Source organism: Leguminivora glycinivorella, chromosome Z, assembly GCF_023078275.1.
Source record: "Leguminivora glycinivorella isolate SPB_JAAS2020 chromosome Z, LegGlyc_1.1, whole genome shotgun sequence".
Taxonomy (NCBI): domain Eukaryota; kingdom Metazoa; phylum Arthropoda; class Insecta; order Lepidoptera; family Tortricidae; genus Leguminivora; species Leguminivora glycinivorella.
Window position 1 is genome coordinate 13,246,997 of NC_062998.1, and position 20,263 is coordinate 13,267,259.

Sequence of the window (20,263 nt, forward strand, 5' to 3'; positions counted from 1 at the left end):
ATTGTTTAACGTGTACGTAACCTACTCTAAGGTATACCATAACCCTCTAGTATTTTAGGAAAATAATGATAAATATAAATAAGTTCGTTGTACGTACCACCAAAAAAGTCTAAATCGGTGTCCTATAAAGCAAGCGCAACAACTCTCTCCGTCCGTAATTACACATTACAAATTCAAACTAATAAGCAGTGCCTTATGCGGTTATCATTACATTGGACAATAATACTTTTTATTGTAATGGAAACTGAAGAGAGCTGCAATAATCTATTGAAAACGTATGCGATCACTTTTACTGTTATCCAATTTGGAGCGCGGCGAGGTTGGTTTCCGCTTTTACACGGTTTGTTGCCAACGGTTCTCGAGGCACATTGTTATTAGCCAAGAGCGTGTCATTGGAATGCCTGAACCGCGGAGGACGTGCGGCAGAGTGACACACATTCGGAGCTCCGACCTTAGCTGTGACCAACCAATGACCGCAACTAATCCACTCACATGTTCATACGTTTTTATCAATACTGGGTGTGAACATCTCTGGGTGTGAGCTCTCAACATCATTCAAGTGATCAATGTCAACACATTTGGGACAACTAAGTCGGAGTTGACTCGGAAATGGCAAACCATTCGTAATATTGTGTATCTCTAAGTTATTCTAAATCTTGTTTTTATTTACCTATCAGAAAGATAATGTGTTATCAATAAGTAACCATAAAAGAACGGAGGATATTTATTATACTTTATCAACTCACGCAACTTTTTTCTCTAGGATCACTTGGTATTTTCAGATCCAAAGCTCTCAGTTTACTGTTACTAAAGCTCAGTGAATTAGTGAACATTCATGTTCGTCCGATCTGTTATCTGAGACATTTGGGTTAGGGTCGTGTCCAAATCACTGACACGTCAGTTTATACGTTTTCGTGATCGGCAGTTAAGGAATGACGAGTCATGGCTTTGATCAGATGTGATGCGTTTTGTTCGATTAGAGATTAGACCCGGTCTCACTGGGTCAGATCAAGAGTTCGGCGTTCTGATGCTGATGGTTCAATTATTTAATTGAATATCATAACGTCCAATCCCTAATACAAATTGAAAGTAACAATTATAAACATCATAATAATGACGGTCGATAAATTAAGAACCGTTTAAAATTGCTTGCCTACTCTCTAAGCCGAAGGCAGTATTAAGATTATTTTTTACTGGCCAAGGTTTTTAAATTAATTCACCCGAGATAAAAAAAAAACAAATATGTCTTTACTAGAAAGTCACACGGATATTTTGATTTACTTACATACCTACTTGTTTATTTAAGATCGCGGTCAATATATTAGTATTTTGTAGCAATCGTGCAAGTTTGGAATGAGCGCATTTAACTGTAGCACTCGATTAAATTCCACAAATGATGGTAAATTTACATTCAGCGCTGAATGAAACCTAAATGATGCAATTTACATCTGACACGGTTACAAAGAGTGAATTGGAGACTGTATGCTACTCGCGTAGTAATGCGTTCCTACGTTACCTGGCCCCGTAGCCGAATGGCATTTCTCCGACGCCAAACGAAAGCGATACGCCGCTGGCTCTGTCGCGCCAATACGCAAGCGCGATAGAGATAGATATCTACTAGCGCTTCGTTTCGTGAGCGTTTCGTGAGCGATTGTGCCATTCGGCTAGCCACCCTGGCAGTAAATTGACATGAGGAATAAAACTCAGGTTTAAAGGGCGAGTAGGTATTCAAGGTTTTGAGATCACTTTTAGGAAGTCGACCACATTTATACATATACATGTATTTGTGTAGGTGCTCTGGTTTTTTTAAACTAGTAAATAGCCTAAATAGGCGACGAATACAAATAACTTCCCTCATCCCATCCCTAATTCCGCTAATATTTGCTCCACAGAACGACAACAAGTAGGTTTAGGGAGCATTGATAGTATAATATATTTGATACAGTTTGCGTCATCCACGATGATGCACAGATTTGTCAAATCTGATTTCGAAGGAAATGATACTACGAGTCAAGGCGCGCGAGTCTTCGTCAAGAACGCGATTCGGCCTGTCACGAGAAGGTTGGCTAATCTCCTCCCACTCCATCCCTAATACCCTAATAAATAAGATCTTGCACCACAGATTGACGCCAAGTAGATTTATGTCACTTAACTTCAAACTCGGGTAAATCCATTCTGCTTTAAGGTTGATTATGTATAAAAAATATATAATCTGAAAAACCCGAGTTTGAAGTTAAGCGACACATTTAGGGCAGCGTTGACATGCGATAGGTAGTGTACGGTCCTGAAGGCATTGACGCATGATGGTAGGTACTAACCTGAAGGAGGCGGCGAGGCAGTCAGGCTCCTCGCGACACCAGCCCTGGCACTCGTATAAGGACAGGTTGCGCACCGTGTAGTACGCCGTGCCAGTGAAGTCCACGTCCGTCAGTTTTTCGAACGCGATTCGGCCTGAACAAAAATTATCAATCAGCTTAAGGAATAAAGATTACTTGAACATAGTCCAGTAGCGTCGGAGTACCTAGTAGTAGTAAATTGCGAAAATACCACTTGAAGTTACTAAAGGAATACAGGAAAATTCAACGAGTAAGACGAGATAAGAGAGAAACAAATCGCTAATATGTGAACTTAGCCAGAATTAAATTTTTTACTTTTTCACATTTTAATAATAGGTAAGAGCTGAACTTGTGTCTACGGAATATGTGCTAAAAGTGTTGAATACTTACCTCCTTATTCATAAACGCACTTTTCTAATAGAAAAGGACAAATGAACTTTATTGGCTTGATAACTTTAGAGTACGTTTATGAATAAGGGGGTTAGTGAATATAATGTGTACTCACTAAGCACGAAGGAAACCTGCAGGGCCAATAGCACCAGCTGCGGCAGCCGCAGCGCTTCGCCCTTCATGCTGCCGACTCAGCGCCTGTGGACAATATATACGACATTAGAAAGGATACGCGGTATTGGCAAAGATGCGTGGTATGATTGCGCGGATTGCCAGTAAAGGCAGCACCAGTCTTACAGGTAGCGGATAAGATATAAACCGTTATTAATTAGTGATAAAGAATTAGTAGGTAAATAAATTAAGTATACGCCCCGGTTAATATTGTTATAGAGTGGTTAAGAAGTACTAGCGACCCGCCTCGGCTTCGCACGGGTACTATACCTACATGTAAACCTTCCTCTACAATCACTCTATCTATTAAAAAAAACCGCATCAAAATCCGTTGCGTAGTTTTAAAGATTTAAGCATACATAGGGACATAGGGACAGAGAAAGCGACTTTGTTTTATACTATGTAGTGATGATACACTCACATACGTAAACCGTAATGTCCGTAATAACGAAACAAAAATTATGAGGAGCAATAGGCACGTCTCCTTTTTTGCTTAGAAAATGGATTATTTATAACACGCATAATGAATTTACAATTCATCCCCAGTTTCGAACCCTTTATAGAGTTCGTGGTCAACGGGTGACTAAGGAAAATGACAATTTGCGTAAACTACCCATACAAGCCGTAAATAATACCTATAGATTTTTGAGATTATTTTACACAATGAGATCGTAAAACTTAAGATCATAAAGATTAAGAGGAACAATTTTATTGTGTAGATACAAGTCTCAAGGGCAGTGGATGTAAGTAGGTGTTAATGAAAAGAATCGATCGATTGAAAAGGTCCATTATAAACATTGCAATGAAGACGCTAGTACACTAGAAAGTAAACTCGGCCGCGTTCAAAAGAATAAGAAGATAGGAATTAATAAAAACAAGAATACTTCGTAGAAAGTCTGGCAAAAAGTTCATACTACGTACCGACACCGACATAGTTGTGATCTGAAGCTCACCGTCCCGATTCCTTAACTTGTGTGTACAATGCGACGGTATTGTTATCTTGCACAATGAATAAAAACGAAAGGCCACGTCTGTTGTAAGTATTATGTTAGTTATTAAAATTTCTCTTTTGCATTAAATTGGGAACTATGAGCAAAAGTAATTGTCATGTGATATTTATTTATAGTAAATATTCTTCTTTGTCCGATATACTATGTAGGTAACCGGTGTAAAATTGCGAGAACAATTAGTCGTCAGTCGTACTTAATAATAATGTTGAAGTGTAAAGCGATGAAAGAAAAAAAGCTCGTTTATTTGCCGGCCTCGGCCGGGGGGAGTAGGTAAAGCATCACGCGCGGAGCGGACCGGCGCGGCGGCGTCGGCACATTAGGCGCAGGCCGCCCATCACCGGCTGAAACTCACTTCCGGTGATTTGCAACTCGAATGCGGGTCAAGATCACCGCGGTTGCAAGCACGAAAGCTAATAGGAAAGTCAGTGACACGAATTTTCATTTACTTTTTTGCATCGCAATATCGCTTTCACTAGTCTTTTTATTAAGCCGAATGAATGATCATTTGTAAACGTGAAAGTAAGGCGATTGTTGTATGTACTATCTATTTAGAAACGAAATGAAATATTCTTACATAGTTAATGATTTGGACAGCTTTCCACTATTCTATAACGTTATGCACGATCAGATATGTTCAATAGTAAGGTTAAATTGAGTAGGCACTCATTGAAAACAACTCAATAATGTATTTTAGGCATTCAATCTCTTCATGCAATCTGCATTTCTTTGCTCAGTCGAAAAACAAGAAATAAATTATGTGAAGGTACTCGAAAACGTTACCGCTACTCGAATCAATCACAAGTAAAAGTAACATTTTTTGGTCTTCGTGGATTTGTTTTATGCGTCAGTTTTACATAAAAAGCTTATCAAGCAAGTATGCAGAAGAGATTTGTTTATAGAATACTCGTATACTCAGAGATACAGTTTATGATAGCGTTTCTAACGCAAACTTGATATTTAGCTGCCTTGTACGGCTAGTGCGTCGTGCCGGAAGCCGCGGGAACAGTTACCTCGGCTCCACACCAGCCCCGTGGCTTAGCCGAGATATTCTCCCAGCGTAACCTTACACACCGTATTGATACACATTCGCACGAACACGGCCACGTCATTGCGAGAGGCTATTCTTTCCGGAATGGCACACATATTCCGGGTCAATTGACATGAGTACTCATTTTTGCTTGAAGGCACACTGACGATCCACTTACTTATTGTGGGATTGTGGGGTTTCACACTTATTTGTTTTATTTATCGTATGGTGAAGTTTAGTTAGACGTGTTAAAATCGAGAGACAGAAGATTAAATGTCATAACCATTGAAATTCAAGATTGGATTGAATTCAATTCTTCTTATCTTTATATATATATTGTATATATGTATGTATTGTATATGTGTGTATGCGTTTATAATATTATTTTGGTCAAAATAGTCTTTTGCATATTTTTTTTTTCTCTTACTTTTTGATGTGTTGAAATAGTTCGAATACCTACGTAATTTTTATGTTGGCACTACCCGTTCATTGTTCTTTGCAATCTGTTTCCTGCTACCCTAAGGTTGTCTGGTAGAGATCGCTTTTTAGCGATAAGACCGCCTGTTGTTACCTGCTTCTTAATACGTTTTGTTTTTGTACTGAATCTCATTGTCAATAAGTGGTGTACAATAAAGTATATATTATTATTATTATTTGTATGTCTTACCATATCTCGAGACCATGGGGTCCCGGACTTTTGGGAGGCATGTGTGGGGCCGAAGCCAACATCACAGAGGCCCTTTTAGACACTTTAATCTAAAGGCAAGGGATACACGTGGCGGATACCATCCCCGAGCGCACAATATGATACATCCGGAGATGGTCCACTACGAGTATTATTATTATTGGTAACTAGGTAACTACGAGTAAGGAATTAAGGAACGGATACGCTCTTGGGCCTCTTGGTTGGTGAACTAAAAACAAAGAAAGTTAACCCTATCCAAAATAAACGCTATAATATATATTTAATATCATGTGGGTATAAGTATGTAAAACTAGTACCTACATACATATGACGGTTATTGGACCGGTATCGACCAAAATGAGTGAAGAACACACCATTTCCCAAACTAGACATCCAATTCTGTTAAAGCGTTAAATTACGACACACCTACCTATCAATAAAACAAACTTCCCATTAACGAGGCGATTTTGAAATCAATTTGACTATTCGTTATTAATCGCGGTACAAACCGGCGCTGTGTGAATTAACGAGATAAATATTATAATCACAAACGGGGCGGAGGAAGCGGTTAAATTCCGAACGGCACCAGAACAGTAAATGCCTATGCCGTATGCATATCGCAATTAACGTACGAGAAAAACACGGTGACGTGATTCGTATGTCACATAATGATTGTAACAGTTATATCACGATGCGCAAGAGCGTATCGCGGAGGCGCGCTGTGCAACCACCGCCGCGCACAAGATGCGTACACAAATAGCCCAATTTAACGGTTAAACCTACTTGCTTCCGACGACGGCAGTAGATCATAACCACAGTTTGCCAACTCGAAAACTAAAAGCGGCAAACGTTATAACAAGGAACTAGAGCGTCACGTTAACAACGTAATGCCACATGAATATCATAATGACATGCCACCGTAATATATTTTTTCTTCACACGGCTGTCTTTGTCATAACCGCATAACAATGTTCAGCAGTGTTCGGAATTATGTTAATCAATTTTAAAATTTAAACAATAGCTGCATATGTACAGGTGGAATAGAAAGAGAACATCGAATCGAACAATGCAGAATATTTGAATGAATCAAATCCAATCATCATATCTAATAATCAAGTAATCAACGTGCCCTTATATTATGCATGAAGGCGATTTTCATTAAACATACAATAGCTTTTCGTTCCCATGCCGCCTCCGAATGGATTAGTAGTTGGTAATTTCAATATGGATGCGCTACTATCTGACCTGTGTAATTATTTACCACGCTGCTTCGTACAATGAAATTACAGTTCATATTTCCTGTTAGCTGTCTCTGCCTACTCTTACACACAGTGGGGTTACGTCTTAATGCTATGTGAAAAGAAAGGGTTATAAAGTCGTATTGCGGGCCACACAATGGAACTGCTAAACAAGAAATAAAATTACTTCGCAATTGCAACGAAGCATGGCATCCATTATTCCGCCTTATTTGTCGGCATGGACGTGTCGCTGGGAGTGATATAGCTGTATGTAAAATAAAATAGAAAGCAAAACCTGACCTAAAAGTATGAACTGACCAATCATCAGTGTAATTAGTGACCGTGACTGTCGATCGCGGCCATAAAGGTACGAGTAGTAAGCCGTAACAGCGTTCCGGTATGCCACGACTAGTCATTCATTTAGTTAATAGCACCTATTAAAAGTATTAAAACTTAATTTATCGTGTTTCGATTCTGTATCTTAACCTCCTTATTTTGTGTTTTCATTTATTTTACATGGTGTCATACATAAGCAAATGTAAGAACTCACAAATAAACTAAAACGAATACGAACCATTTATTGAGAAAATATTAACAGTACCTATGTGATATGAATAAATGGAGCAGTAAATGCAAGTATACTAATGACTATACCTAGATATTTTTCTGGCACCAACGAAGTGACACTAGTGACTTCCTTCCGATATTTAGTTCATCGATAACTTACATAATAATATGTCATTAATTATTGTCGTGGCACTGAATCTTGAGTAGTTTCATGTGCTCTTTCTACCTCTTTTAGGGAATATAGGCTTGAACTTATGTGTATATAACATTAATGTTTTATACAAATATCACGTTTGGACATAATAATAAATGGACGGGTGTTGCCTCTGCGTGTGTCCCATGATACGGGCAAGGGCAACATCCGCTCGGTGTATCCTTTACATTTCATTAAAGTGTCGAAAGGGCCTCTACGCGTTGGCTTCGGCCCCGCGCACGCCTCCCAAAGGTCCGGAATACCATTGTTCCGTGATGGGAAAGACATAATGGACAATAATAATAAAACGAACCACATTTAATTGGTTTACATAATTTCTTATATGATTAGGATTACTCGTATTCATGATTTTAGAGATTATTATTAGGGGTAATTAATAACCATATGTAAGGCTATTTATCGATAAAAGGATTGTCGATGTTTTTATTTTGCCAAACACTAGCAACGACGTTCGTGCCAGAGAAATATCTAGGTATACTAATGACAGTAACTTCACGACTTACTTTCGTGCATTTTTACATTGATTAAATAAACACGCGGACAAAGTGTCAACATTATGTATCCATCCACAACCTTAAAATTTAAGCAATATTCATCGAGACGAGAAGAGGACGACGGGTTTGGCCTAGTCGGTAGTGACCCTGCCTGCTACGCCGCGGTCCCGGGTTCGAATCCCGGTAAGGGCATTAATTTGTGTAATGAGCACAGATATTTGTTCCTGAGTCATGGATGTTTTCTATGAATATAAGTAATTGTATATTATATATATTGTTGCCTGAGTACCCATAACACAAGCCTTCTTGAGCTTACCGTGGGACTCAGTCAATCTGTGTAAGAATGTCCTATAATATAAACAAAAAAAAAATACATATTTTGGCATTCTCTTCGCATATTATATTTAATACCTTTACCTAAGAATCATCAGAAAAACCTGAGATAACTCGACGTGTTCGCGTTTTTCCATGAGAGTTCATTTATTTACCTTTACACCACCTTTCTTTTAGATTTAATAGTAACAAGTCAGTAGAATATTTAGATATTATTATGCTTGCTTATTTAGATATTATTATGCTCGTAGACATGTTTTTGTACATTAAACACAAGTTTAATGTACAAAAACATGTCTACGAGTTACCGCGGAGTGCCTTTGACGACGCCGACGGGGGCAACTGGGTTCCATTCAACCTGTTCTCATACAAACTACATGTGTTTAGGCATGCAGGTATAATCGCCGTCATAAAGATGGTATTAACATTTTTTTTTAACCCCCGACGCAAAAACGACGGGGTGTTATAAGTTTGACGTGTCTGTCTGTTTGTCTGTCTGTCCGCCGGTCTGACTGTCTGCCTGTATGTCTGTGTGTATGTCTGTCTGAGGCGTCATAGCTCCCGAACGGATGAACCGATTTTTTTGTTAGAAAGCTGAATTAGTCGGGAGTGTTCTTAGCCATGTTTCATGAAAATCGGTCCACTAGTCATTATTCCAAAGATTATCTAAAGAAGAAATAAATTTTTGGTATCTTAAATGTAGTCGAAAATATTGGAAATATACAATCCCTAAAGGGCCAAGGAAGACGTAATTTTTTCCAATACGAGCGTGATTCAATATCGGTTTTATGTGGAATGCACGCTCTTGTTAATTAGGGGCGATACTTTATTAGAAACAAATCAAATCACATAAAAAAATGGGTGTAACTAGAAGACTACTACACGTAGTTAATAATTAATTCCATAAGAAAACTATTTATTTTTGCTCTTTGCTTTAGTGTGTTTTCATATTATCCGATCCGATATCGGATGTCGGAAGGATTTCAAAGGCAAAAATCAAAGATGGCGGCTTAAATGTATGAGATATCGGTCCTGCATCCTATATCGGATCGAATAATGTGAAAATATACCCGGTTGCTGTTAAAGAGTTAATGAGCGTAACGAACGTGTCAAATTTAACGGAAAACTAAAAACATGGTGTTGGTATATGACAACGAAACCCTAAAAAATTATAACATGGCCTATTTATGTTTAATATTGAGACAAATTGCGATCATATCGTTAGGCCAAGACTATGATAGTACTCTTTATTATACTGTGTATGTCTTGGGCATCACGGTGCTACATTTACATATTACCGTGTCGCACTATTGTATCTTAAAGTTACTCACACTAGAATGATCTGTTAATGTTAGGTAATGGCACAACAAATTGCGACGCTAATGGGAAAACACACTCGTTCAGCCGAGGCCGTATGTCACGGGCATGAGGGCATCACGGCTCCACAGCAGTAGCAATGAGCCGAACTTGACCGCGGTAACGGTACAACGCGCGCCGCATAACATACGCTGCCTCCCATAGACTCCGCACGACGGTTTCCACACATTTACAAGTTACTGAATAATTTGATGATTGGTCTGGAAAAGTGCGTATCAGTGCACAAAAGTGCGATCTGAACTTTGTATTTAGAGAAGCTTTTTTAAGCTTACCGTGAGGGCAATTTGTGTAAAAATCCTACAATAGTTGTAATTAAAATGAAAACTTTAATCGTGTTCTTACTCATACCTACATTATATTATACTTATCATTGTAATACTTACAAGCACAAGCTTGCTTAAGGCACAGTATAATAAAGAGTACTATCGTACAGTATGGCCACTCCCGCTCCCCGCTGAAAGTGCCGCCCATCCCCTCTCGGTTACCTCACAGTTACCGCCTGTCAAAAACACGAACAGTCGACCTGTCATATTTCACTCATACAAGCATAGTACGCGTTCACCTACACGAGCTTAGACTGTGTGCTAGGAACGCGCCTCTTTCATATATTTGATCGCCAATGTCCGAGGTGTGCTTAAGGTTACCAGGAGGGCAATTTGTGTAAAATGGCCAACAATATAAGCAAAACGAAAACTTTAATAATGTAGTTATTCTATATTATCTCGAACAAGATCGTCAACCCGGGCAACTCAGTTGGACAGTGGACCTCTCTCGCACTGCATCATGTCCGACATTGTGTTGTAGCACTCGTAGCCGACTGTAAGTCTTATGCTACATGTATAATGTACTAGCTTTTGCCCACGGCTTCGCTCGCATTAGAAAGAGACAACAAAAAATGTAGCCTATGTCACTCTCCATCCCTTCAACTATCTCCACTTAAAAAATCACGTCAATTCGTCGCTCCATTTTGCCGTGAAAGGCGGACAAACAAACAGACACACACACTTTCCCATTTATAATTTAGTATGGATATTATAAGAGCATTTTCAGAATTTGGGACCCACCAATTAGCGTAAGTTGTTAACAAAAATTAACTCACTGTCAGTTTTATGACGATAATTAAGCAATAAATTTCTATAAAAATATTGTTATTGTGTTAATTACATAAACTTTAAGCGATAATCTAAATTCAGAATGTGAAAAAAGTACATTTTTAGACGGATTTTATGCTAACTTGTCGTCACAAAACTGACAGCGAGTTAATTTTTGTTAACAACTTGTACGCTAATTGGGGTGTCCCAAATTCTGAAAATGCCCGTATATTCAATGTGGTAGGCGAGTGATCTGTGGCGCAAAACAATGCTCGAGCGTACCAACGGCAGGTTACTCGGCTGACCCAATTATCTTCACAACTGGGCCATATGTTTTCGAACGCGTGTGAAATTTTGCGTCGTACTACCATATACTTTCACATTACAGAGGATGTGTATGAATGGAGAATTGTATTTTAGTTTGTGACCATAGAAATAAGTACCTAGGGCCTCCTATTAAGGTATGTCTTTGTTTTGTTCTGAATAAACGTAGCTACATATTGAATTTATAATTGAAGTTTACAAAAACAAGAACCTGTTAGAGAATGTTAGAGAGAATGTGTAATTGATAAAAATGATAGCATTACTAGCATGAAATTGGTTCATACATATAAAAAATCAACATGCATTTACATACTTCACCAGTAGCGGCTCGCCCTAAAGTGCGCTTGTGCGGTGCACTCCCAGAAATAATCACAAGTAAATTATAGTAATACATCAGTTATGATACCTCTAATTAATGTACTACTATTTTAAAAAAGTATCGCAAAAAAGTTAAGCCCAATTAAACAATTACTTATATTTCTTAAAAGTTCATTAAACTGACTATTACTCCGCCAACTCCCTTCCTACAATTTCATACGCACCGCGCTCAACGGAGCGCTTTCAATTGCGCTCCTATGGAATAAGATTCAATGCATTTGTTAGCGACGCGTCGAAATATATGTAAAATAGCATAAGAATTCGATTAAGACTGTATTCGCAATAAAGATTATTTCGTAGGTAGGAAACGGGTAGAACTGCGTTAGTTAAGTAAATTTTGTCAATTCCGATTATTAAGTATGATAATAAGACTCATATGTGATGTATTCGATAGCAGGCAATTCCCATATTCCTTCCTTCCCAAGTCGCGGAAACCGAGTCCAAAGTTCAATCTAAACTCAGACTGTCCATTGGACTACGATTAATAGCCAATAAGCACTAACGTGAGAGGCTTAGAGCGAGAAAACCGAACTCTCCTCTGATTGGCTAAAAATATTTCCTTAAAGTTCCGAAATCATTTTCCTTTCACCCGAAAATTGCCTTAGGATTACTCGAATCCAAGCCAATAACTCGATAACTATAAGACATATAAAGATGTAAATAGTTTTAAAACGTAGCTGGGAACTTACGTAACACGATAACCTACATTTCCATAGTAATATTCCGTTATCGATAACAATGGAGCTCAAGGCGAGCCGCGAAACCAGTCTATTGTATGGCCCGGACGGCTAATCACCTCTTCTATTGTGTAAAAACGTAAACAAACGCAGGTGCATTCCACTCGAGGTGAATGACCCTAGTGTCAGGTGCATTGTTACGTAATTTCGAAGCGATAGCCTAATTAGTTTATAAGTAATTAGGATTTGAACGAAAAATGATAGCGTTAAATTCACGTAATCGAGCGCCGTAACGCGATCGACCAATCACGACGCGCCATCCGTCGCCTATCGGGCGCAATTATTTACCTCTCTATCGCACGGAGCCTCGCGCTCAGCCGAGTCGTGATTGGGCGAATAAATTGAAATGTTTCTTTCCGTGAAGCGTGGGCGCATTCTGAAAAGGGGTATAAAAGGAACGATCGCTCGGTATGGGACATTCGAATTCGACCGGAACAAGAAGAACCAGCAGCCTCCAAGGAAAACCAGCAGCCAGCAGCCTACTACAAGCAGCCTACAGCCAGCAGCCAGCAGCCTACAGCCAGCAGCTAGCAGCCTACAGCCAGCAGCCAGCCACCCTCCACGACGGGTAGCGGCAGCAGCAGAAAACGACAGCATCGCGACGTATCGTCCGTACCGAGCGTTTCGTTAGAATATTAGCTAGGAGTATTTTTATAACCGCGTTAAAATTAGAGTCGTTGATTATTGTAAATATAAACCATTTGATTTGATTCGTTTTTTAGTTAGTTTATTCCAAAATCATAATCGGTACGGTTGATTGCTGAGGACGACATCGAAGCTTAAGGTACAGGCCCGGGACGAAAGAGTGAGTCGCACGAGCTCCAGCACATTCTCTCCACTTCGAGCCGTCGATAGGAAGCTTTGCGGACGCGGTCTGCAACAGTTTCTGGTCCTTCGAGCCGGATCTTCGTGCGGACTACGGGTCTACAGCGACGTACCTGTCATGAGCGACGACAGGATGGTAAGGACGAGGTCCAGGTCCAACCGAGCTGCGTCAGTGACGAGCGAAGAGGAGAGGCAGCAACTACTCGACGAAGGCGCGTCGGCGGCCCGCGAACGAGAGGCCGCACGCGCAAGCGCTGAGAGGGCGATGGGCGCCGACGCGGCGCGCCCTCCCTCACCTCCTCCGGACCCGCTGGCGTAACGGAAGGGCTTAGCGTCGCCGGCGCGCAACCGATGGGCGCGGCGACAGCTAACAGCACGCTCAGGTATGGATTAACCGTAGAGACACCGAGGTCACCGTCCTACGACACGACATTGCTATGGCGAAGGGATTTAGCCAAGCGGTTACGGCGTCGTTCCAGACCCACGCCGATCCCAGCTAGACATCCCAAGGCTGCCGTCATAGACAGAACTACCGAGAAACGAAAGTCGCTGCAGGAAACTACCAAGGAGGTAAATAAACCAATTATTAAAGCTCAGTCCGTCAGATCACATGCGAGCAGTCGCACTGTGATAGAAGCGCAGCTGTCTCAGGCGGAGCTCGAGGCCAGCGAACGGCTAGCGGAGATATCCCGGAGGGAGTTGCAGCTAGAAGCGGACATGGTACGTAAACGGCTAGACGCCAGAAAACTGCAGATCCGCGCTAATGCGGATAGCGCAGACGAGCACGAATCTGCTGGTAGCGTGCGGAATTCGAATCAAGATCGATTAGACGAATGGCTAGAGAACTCGCGAGACGCGACGTCAAAACCCATTTGTAAGAGGTTAACCGACGAACCTCTACCCAAGTACGAGACTCCGAGACGACCTGCGCAGGCGGAGCGGCATATTCGAGGCCTCTCACCGGACCGCCAGGTATATCGGCGATCGATATCGCCACCGTCGGAGTCGCGTAGGCGATCGATATCGCCACCGGAGCGACGCAGGCGATCGACGACGCCGCCGGCGCGTCGCGAGCGATCGACGTCGCCACAGCTGGACGCGCGTACTCCGCACACGGCGCACACGCGCGCCACCGAAGGTACTGTAGCAGAGTCCATGCTGCACCTGTTCGAGAGGATGCAGATGGCGGCCCGTCCAGCCCCGAAGGATATATTCGAGCTGCCGCATTTCTACGGAGACGTCAGCGAGTGGAGAAGTTTCTACAATACCTACGCAGAGACATCGAAGCGGTATAAGTTTACTGACTACGAGAACGTGGCGCGGCTCAGGATGGCTTTACGCGGGGACGCAAAGACGTGTGTGTCTCACGTGTTATCGACAGCCACCAGACCCGATATGATCGTGAGAATACTGAAAAAGCAGTTTGGACGCAGCGAGGTATTGTTAGACAAGGCGATTGACGACCTGCGAAAGTTGCCGCAGTTGGGGCCTACCGCGAACGACCTCAACACTTTCGCGATAAAAATAATGAACGTGGTATCTACAGTTATGGATATCGATCGAAGGCACTATGCCGATAACCCCATGCTCATCAGAGAGGTTACGGACAGGTTGTCGCCGCATCTTCGAAGCAGATGGTGCGACTACGCGAAGAAACATCGAGACAGCAAGGACCCGGAGATTCTGCAGTTGGCGGATTTCCTCATGGAGGAGAGCGAACAGGAGATGTCCTTCTGTCACGCCCGCGCCGCCCCGAGGCGAGCGCAGGCGCCGTTATCAGTGCCGCACGCGCGCGCAGCCGGCGCTCGCGTGAAAATATCCGCAACGCACAACCCGCCGAGAGCTCCCACAGGACGTCAACACGAGGTGCAGAAAGTGACGTACGCGACACGTCAAGCCACAACATCCCGTTCGACGACGTGCCTGTTCTGCGGTGGCGGTCACCTGACGCCGGACTGCCGCAAGTTAGCCGCCCAATCCGTGGGCGCTAGATGGGAGTGGGCGAAATTAAATCGTATATGCTATCGCTGTATCGACGCGAAGCATATGAAAACACAATGCAAGGCCAAAGCGTGCGGCGTTGCAGGCTGTCCTCACGTACACCATCGACTGCTTCATGCGGACTCGCCGCAGGAAGTGCGTGAGGATACGGCTATGGTGCTAACACAAGAAATCAGGTCAGTACCTACATCGTCAGCAGTGACGTCATCGGCCGAGCCAGCGGACACGACGGAGCCGCGAGCTGCGGACGACGAGAACGACGCCCGCGTGTACGTGTCGTCAACACCGGACTACAGCGTGCTGCTAAAGGTACTACCCGTAACCGTATCAGGTCCAAAGGGAACGGCGCATATCTTCGCTTTCCTTGACGATGGATCCACCTTGTCAATGATCGACCAGGACGTCGCGGACGAGATCGGCGCGGTCGGTCAAGACGAGCCGCTATGCATAAGAGGTATTCAGCGGTTGAAACTTAGCTCAGTGACACAGACGGTCAAGGCTAAAGTAAGCCCCGCTCGTGGCGGCTTGACATACGATATATCCCTAAAAACGGTAGACGGACTAGGGATACGCTCGCAGTCATTAAATAAGAAGCGTCTATTGGAATACGAACATCTGGCGGACTTGGGCGACGAGTGCTACACGGGCATGGGCGTGCCGCAGATGTTAATAGGCGGAGACTTCAGTCATCTTATAAACCCGACGGAGGTGAGGCAGGGCGGCGAGGACGAGCCGTGCGCAGTTAAAACCTCGTTAGGATGGGTTTTCTTCGGGCGAATGCCGAGGTATGTACCAAATAACGAGCAGGTCGTGATGCACTGCCACAGTGACGACAGTGATCTCGTGGAGCAGGTCAAGAAACACTGGGCAGTCGAGGCGCTTGGCATAACGGCAAAGGACAACATTCGACCCGACGACCAGCGAGCGATCGATACATTCGAACGAACAGTAAAAAAGGTAGGACAGAGATACGAAGTCGGCCAACTATGGGCTGCCGACGACATAAAGCTGCCACCGAGTTTCAACATGGCGAAGGCGAGATTACGCAATCTAGAAGCCCGCATGTCGAGAGATCCTGACTTCGCCAACGAGTATCAAGCACAGATACACAAGCTTCTGGAAAAGGGGTACGCAGAGCGCATCATGGAACCACCGCAGTCAGATCGGATGTGGTTTCTGCCCCATTTCAGCGTCTACAATTTAAATAAAGGAAAGTATCGCGCTGTATTCGATTGCGCCGCGAAAAGTCAGGGATGTGCATTGAACGATTTCATCCTCGCGGGACCGGATTTACTACAGAGCCTGCTGGGGATACTACTTCGATTCCGTGAGTGGGAATTCGCCGTCACCGCGGACATACAGGAAATGTTCCTTCAAATACAGCTGCGAAGAGAGGATCGGCATAGTCAGCTCTTCATCTGGAGGGGATCGCGGCGTGACGTGACACCGTGGACGTACCAGCTAAACCGGGTATGTTTCGGTAACATCTCTTCTCCTTTTCTCGCACACTCGGTGCGGAATAGGAATGCGACGGACAACAAGGATCGCTATCCGGACGCGGTCTACGATATCCATAATAATCACTACATGGACGATTATGTGGCATCATATGAGACAGAACGGGAACTCATATCAACAGCGACACAGGTGAGACTAGCACACGCGGAGGCTAGCTTTCGGCTGCGCAGCTACGCTAGCAACAGCGAGTTGTTAATGCGAAACATCGATCCGGAGGAGCGAGCGACGGGACCTTCTCATCTCGGAGAAAAGCAACAGACCGTCCTCGGAATGACGTGGGACCCAGAGACGGATACGCTGGGGTACAACACGAAAATGCTACGAGTGCCAGACGACGTGAAAAGGTACGAGCGATCGCCCACTAAAAGGGAACTTTTGAGTGCCGTAATGTCAGTTTACGACCCATTAGGCCTCATAGCGCAGTATATGATAAGCGCTAAGATCATATTCCAACGTGTGTGGACAAAGGGCACGGACTGGGACGAGCGGCTGCCGGCGGAGGAAGCGGAGGACTTTTTCCGGTGGCTGAGAGCACTGAGCGACGTGTCCGCGCTGCGAATACCTCGACGATACGCCACGCCCACCGGTGCAGTTAGAAGAGAACTGCATATTTTCAGTGATGCATCGACCGAGGCCTACAGCGCGGCGGCCTATTGGCGAGTATCGAACGACGAGGAGGAAACGCAAGTGAGCTTAGCTATAGCGAAAAGCCGAGTTTGCCCGCTAAAGGTAATGACAGTTCCCAGGCTCGAATTAACCGCAGCAGTCGTCGGCGTGCGGCTGGCGGAGACAATTTTACGCGAGCAGCGTTATCCTGTGACAAAGGTGACGTATTGGACAGATTCCATGGTTGTTCTCGGATGGGTTCGCGATGACGCGCGAAACTATCGTCCGTACGTGTCACACCGACTTGCGGAGATCGCCGAGAAAACAGATAGAGACGCGTGGAGGTATGTACCAACCGCTCAGAACCCCGCAGATCGAGCGACGAGATGTCAACCAGCGCAGAGCGTGCGCATCGAGGACGAGTGGTACGAAGGACCGCGCTTTCTCTATGGACCCGAGACATCATGGCCTAGTCACACATCGAATCGAACAGACGACCTGCCTGAGAGGAAGGCGAGGCCGTCAACCGAGACGTCACTGGCGATCATCTCAGCGAAGCCAGACCCTTCGAGCGTACTGCCAGACGTGAGACGGTTTAGCAGTTACGACAGACTGTTGAACGCGACAGCGAACGTCTTGCTATTCATCGAGAAAATGAGAACGAAGAATAAAGCCTTGCAGCTACAAGTCAGACATTTGAGAAAGGCAGAACACATGTGGTTGCAATACAGTCAACGACGAAGCTTTCCCGAAGAGCTTCGAGCCTTAAGCCAGAATAGGCTCATCGATCGCAAATCGCGATTATACGACCTGGCACCCGAGCTAGGCGATGACGGCGTGTTACGCATGAAGACGAGGCTGGGCAGCGCTCCAGTATTGTACACCGCGCTACAACCGATAATACTGGATGGCCGCGAGCCGTTCACCCGTCTACTCATCCTGCGAGCTCACCGACGATCAGCGCACATTCACAACGAAGCAGTAATCAACGAACTGCGACAAGAATATTGGATACTACATCTGCGGCCGACCGTGAAGTCTGTAGCTCGAAACTGCGCGCTATGCACACTACGACGAGCAACACCGAGAGCGCAGCCCTTAGGCGATCTCCCGCCCGAGCGACTACAGGCGTATCAACGTCCCTTCACTCACACCGCACAAGACTACATGGGACCGATGTTCGTCACGATCGGACGGCGCAGAGAAAAACGCTGGGTGTGTCTATACACGTGCCTAGTGACGCGCGCTATTCACCTTGAAAGCGTGCACAGTCTTTCAACCGACAGCGCGCTACTATCACTACGAAGATTCGCCGCGAGAAGAGGATGGCCCAGGACGATGTACAGCGATAACGCGACGTGCTTCAGGGCGGCGGCGACGGAACTACGTGAGGCGTACCGGCAATGGCTGCCTGTACTGCAAACTTACGCCACTCAGAACCGAATGGAGTGGAAATTCATCCCACCTGGCAATCCTTCGGCCGGGGGCGCGTGGGAGCGAATGATAAGGACAGTTAAGATAGCGATGTCCTACACCTTCAACGAACGAGCACCGAAACCCGAAGTTTTCGAAACTCTACTCGCCGAGATAGAGAATATCGTCAACCGACGACCACTTACACATGTCAACGTCGATCCAGACTCCGAAGAAAGTTTGACTCCAGCACACTTTCTACTTCTTCATAACGCTAACCTACCGATGATTGGCGTTTACGACGAGAACGAAAAGAAGCAATGGAAGATGGCCCAAGCGCTTGCCGACCACTTTTGGCGGCGCTGGACCAAAGAGTACTTTCCTCTACTGGCACCGAGGAAGTCGTCCCACGACGGAGGGCGGCAACTTCAACCAGGCGATGTGGTCATCGTCGCTGAACCCAATGGTCCACGCAGCGTGTGGCCCCGAGGCGTCGTCGAGACTACCTACCCGGGACCCGATGGACGGGTCCGCTCCGCTGACATCAGAACGAGACACGGGACGCTACGCAGGCCCAGCTGCAGGCTGGCGGTCATCGCGTCGCAACCCATGCACCAGGAGTCTTCGACTGCGGGGACAAAATGTTAGCGACGCGTCGAAATATATGTAAAATAGCATAAGAATTCGATTAAGACTGTATTCGCAATAAAGATTATTTCGTAGGTAGGAAACGGGTAGAACTGCGTTAGTTAAGTAAATTTTGTCAATTCCGATTATTAAGTATGATAATAAGACTCATATGTGATGTATTCGATAGCAGGCAATTCCCATATTCCTTCCTTCCCAAGTCGCGGAAACCGAGTCCAAAGTTCAATCTAAACTCAGACTGTCCATTGGACTACGATTAATAGCCAATAAGCACTAACGTGAGAGGCTTAGAGCGAGAAAACCGAACTCTCCTCTGATTGGCTAAAAATATTTCCTTAAAGTTCCGAAATCATTTTCCTTTCACCCGAAAATTGCCTTAGGATTACTCGAATCCAAGCCAATAACTCGATAACTATAAGACATATAAAGATGTAAATAGTTTTAAAACGTAGCTGGGAACTTACGTAACACGATAACCTACATTTCCATAGTAATATTCCGTTATCGATAACAATGGAGCTCAAGGCGAGCCGCGAAACCAGTCTATTGTATGGCCCGGACGGCTAATCACCTCTTCTATTGTGTAAAAACGTAAACAAACGCAGGTGCATTCCACTCGAGGTGAATGACCCTAGTGTCAGGTGCATTGTTACGTAATTTCGAAGCGATAGCCTAATTAGTTTATAAGTAATTAGGATTTGAACGAAAAATGATAGCGTTAAATTCACGTAATCGAGCGCCGTAACGCGATCGACCAATCACGACGCGCCATCCGTCGCCTATCGGGCGCAATTATTTACCTCTCTATCGCACGGAGCCTCGCGCTCAGCCGAGTCGTGATTGGGCGAATAAATTGAAATGTTTCTTTCCGTGAAGCGTG

The 20,263-nt window shown here is 44.3% G+C and overlaps 2 protein-coding genes across 2 annotated transcripts in view; one reads left to right on the plus strand and one right to left on the minus strand.

The window, feature by feature from the left end:
* The window catches only part of LOC125240643, an 85,978-nt gene that overhangs the window by 33,093 nt on the left and 32,622 nt on the right, over positions 1-20,263 (minus strand). Inside the window, exons 3-4 of the mRNA XM_048148639.1 lie at positions 2,842-2,924; positions 2,319-2,451 (exon numbers count right to left, since the gene is read on the minus strand). Of these exons, the coding sequence (XP_048004596.1) occupies positions 2,319-2,451; positions 2,842-2,908 (200 nt within the window). The 5' untranslated portion in view covers positions 2,909-2,924. The remainder of the gene's footprint in view (positions 1-2,318; positions 2,452-2,841; positions 2,925-20,263) is intronic.
* Positions 13,549-19,383, plus strand: LOC125241676. Its single transcript, XM_048150254.1, has 2 exons — positions 13,549-14,169; positions 16,498-19,383. Exons 1-2 carry the CDS (start codon positions 13,549-13,551, stop codon positions 19,381-19,383), a joined length of 3,507 nt encoding a protein of 1,168 aa, XP_048006211.1.

Bases quoted from the DNA above. Each gene is read 5' to 3' on its own strand.
- LOC125241676 (XM_048150254.1), top strand. From the start codon at position 13,549: ATGGGCGCGGCGACAGCTAACAGCACGCTCAGGTATGGATTAACCGTA. The intron at 14,170-16,497 runs GTATATCGGCGA...GATTTACTACAG, and splicing joins GCCTCTCACCGGACCGCCAG to AGCCTGCTGGGGATACTACT.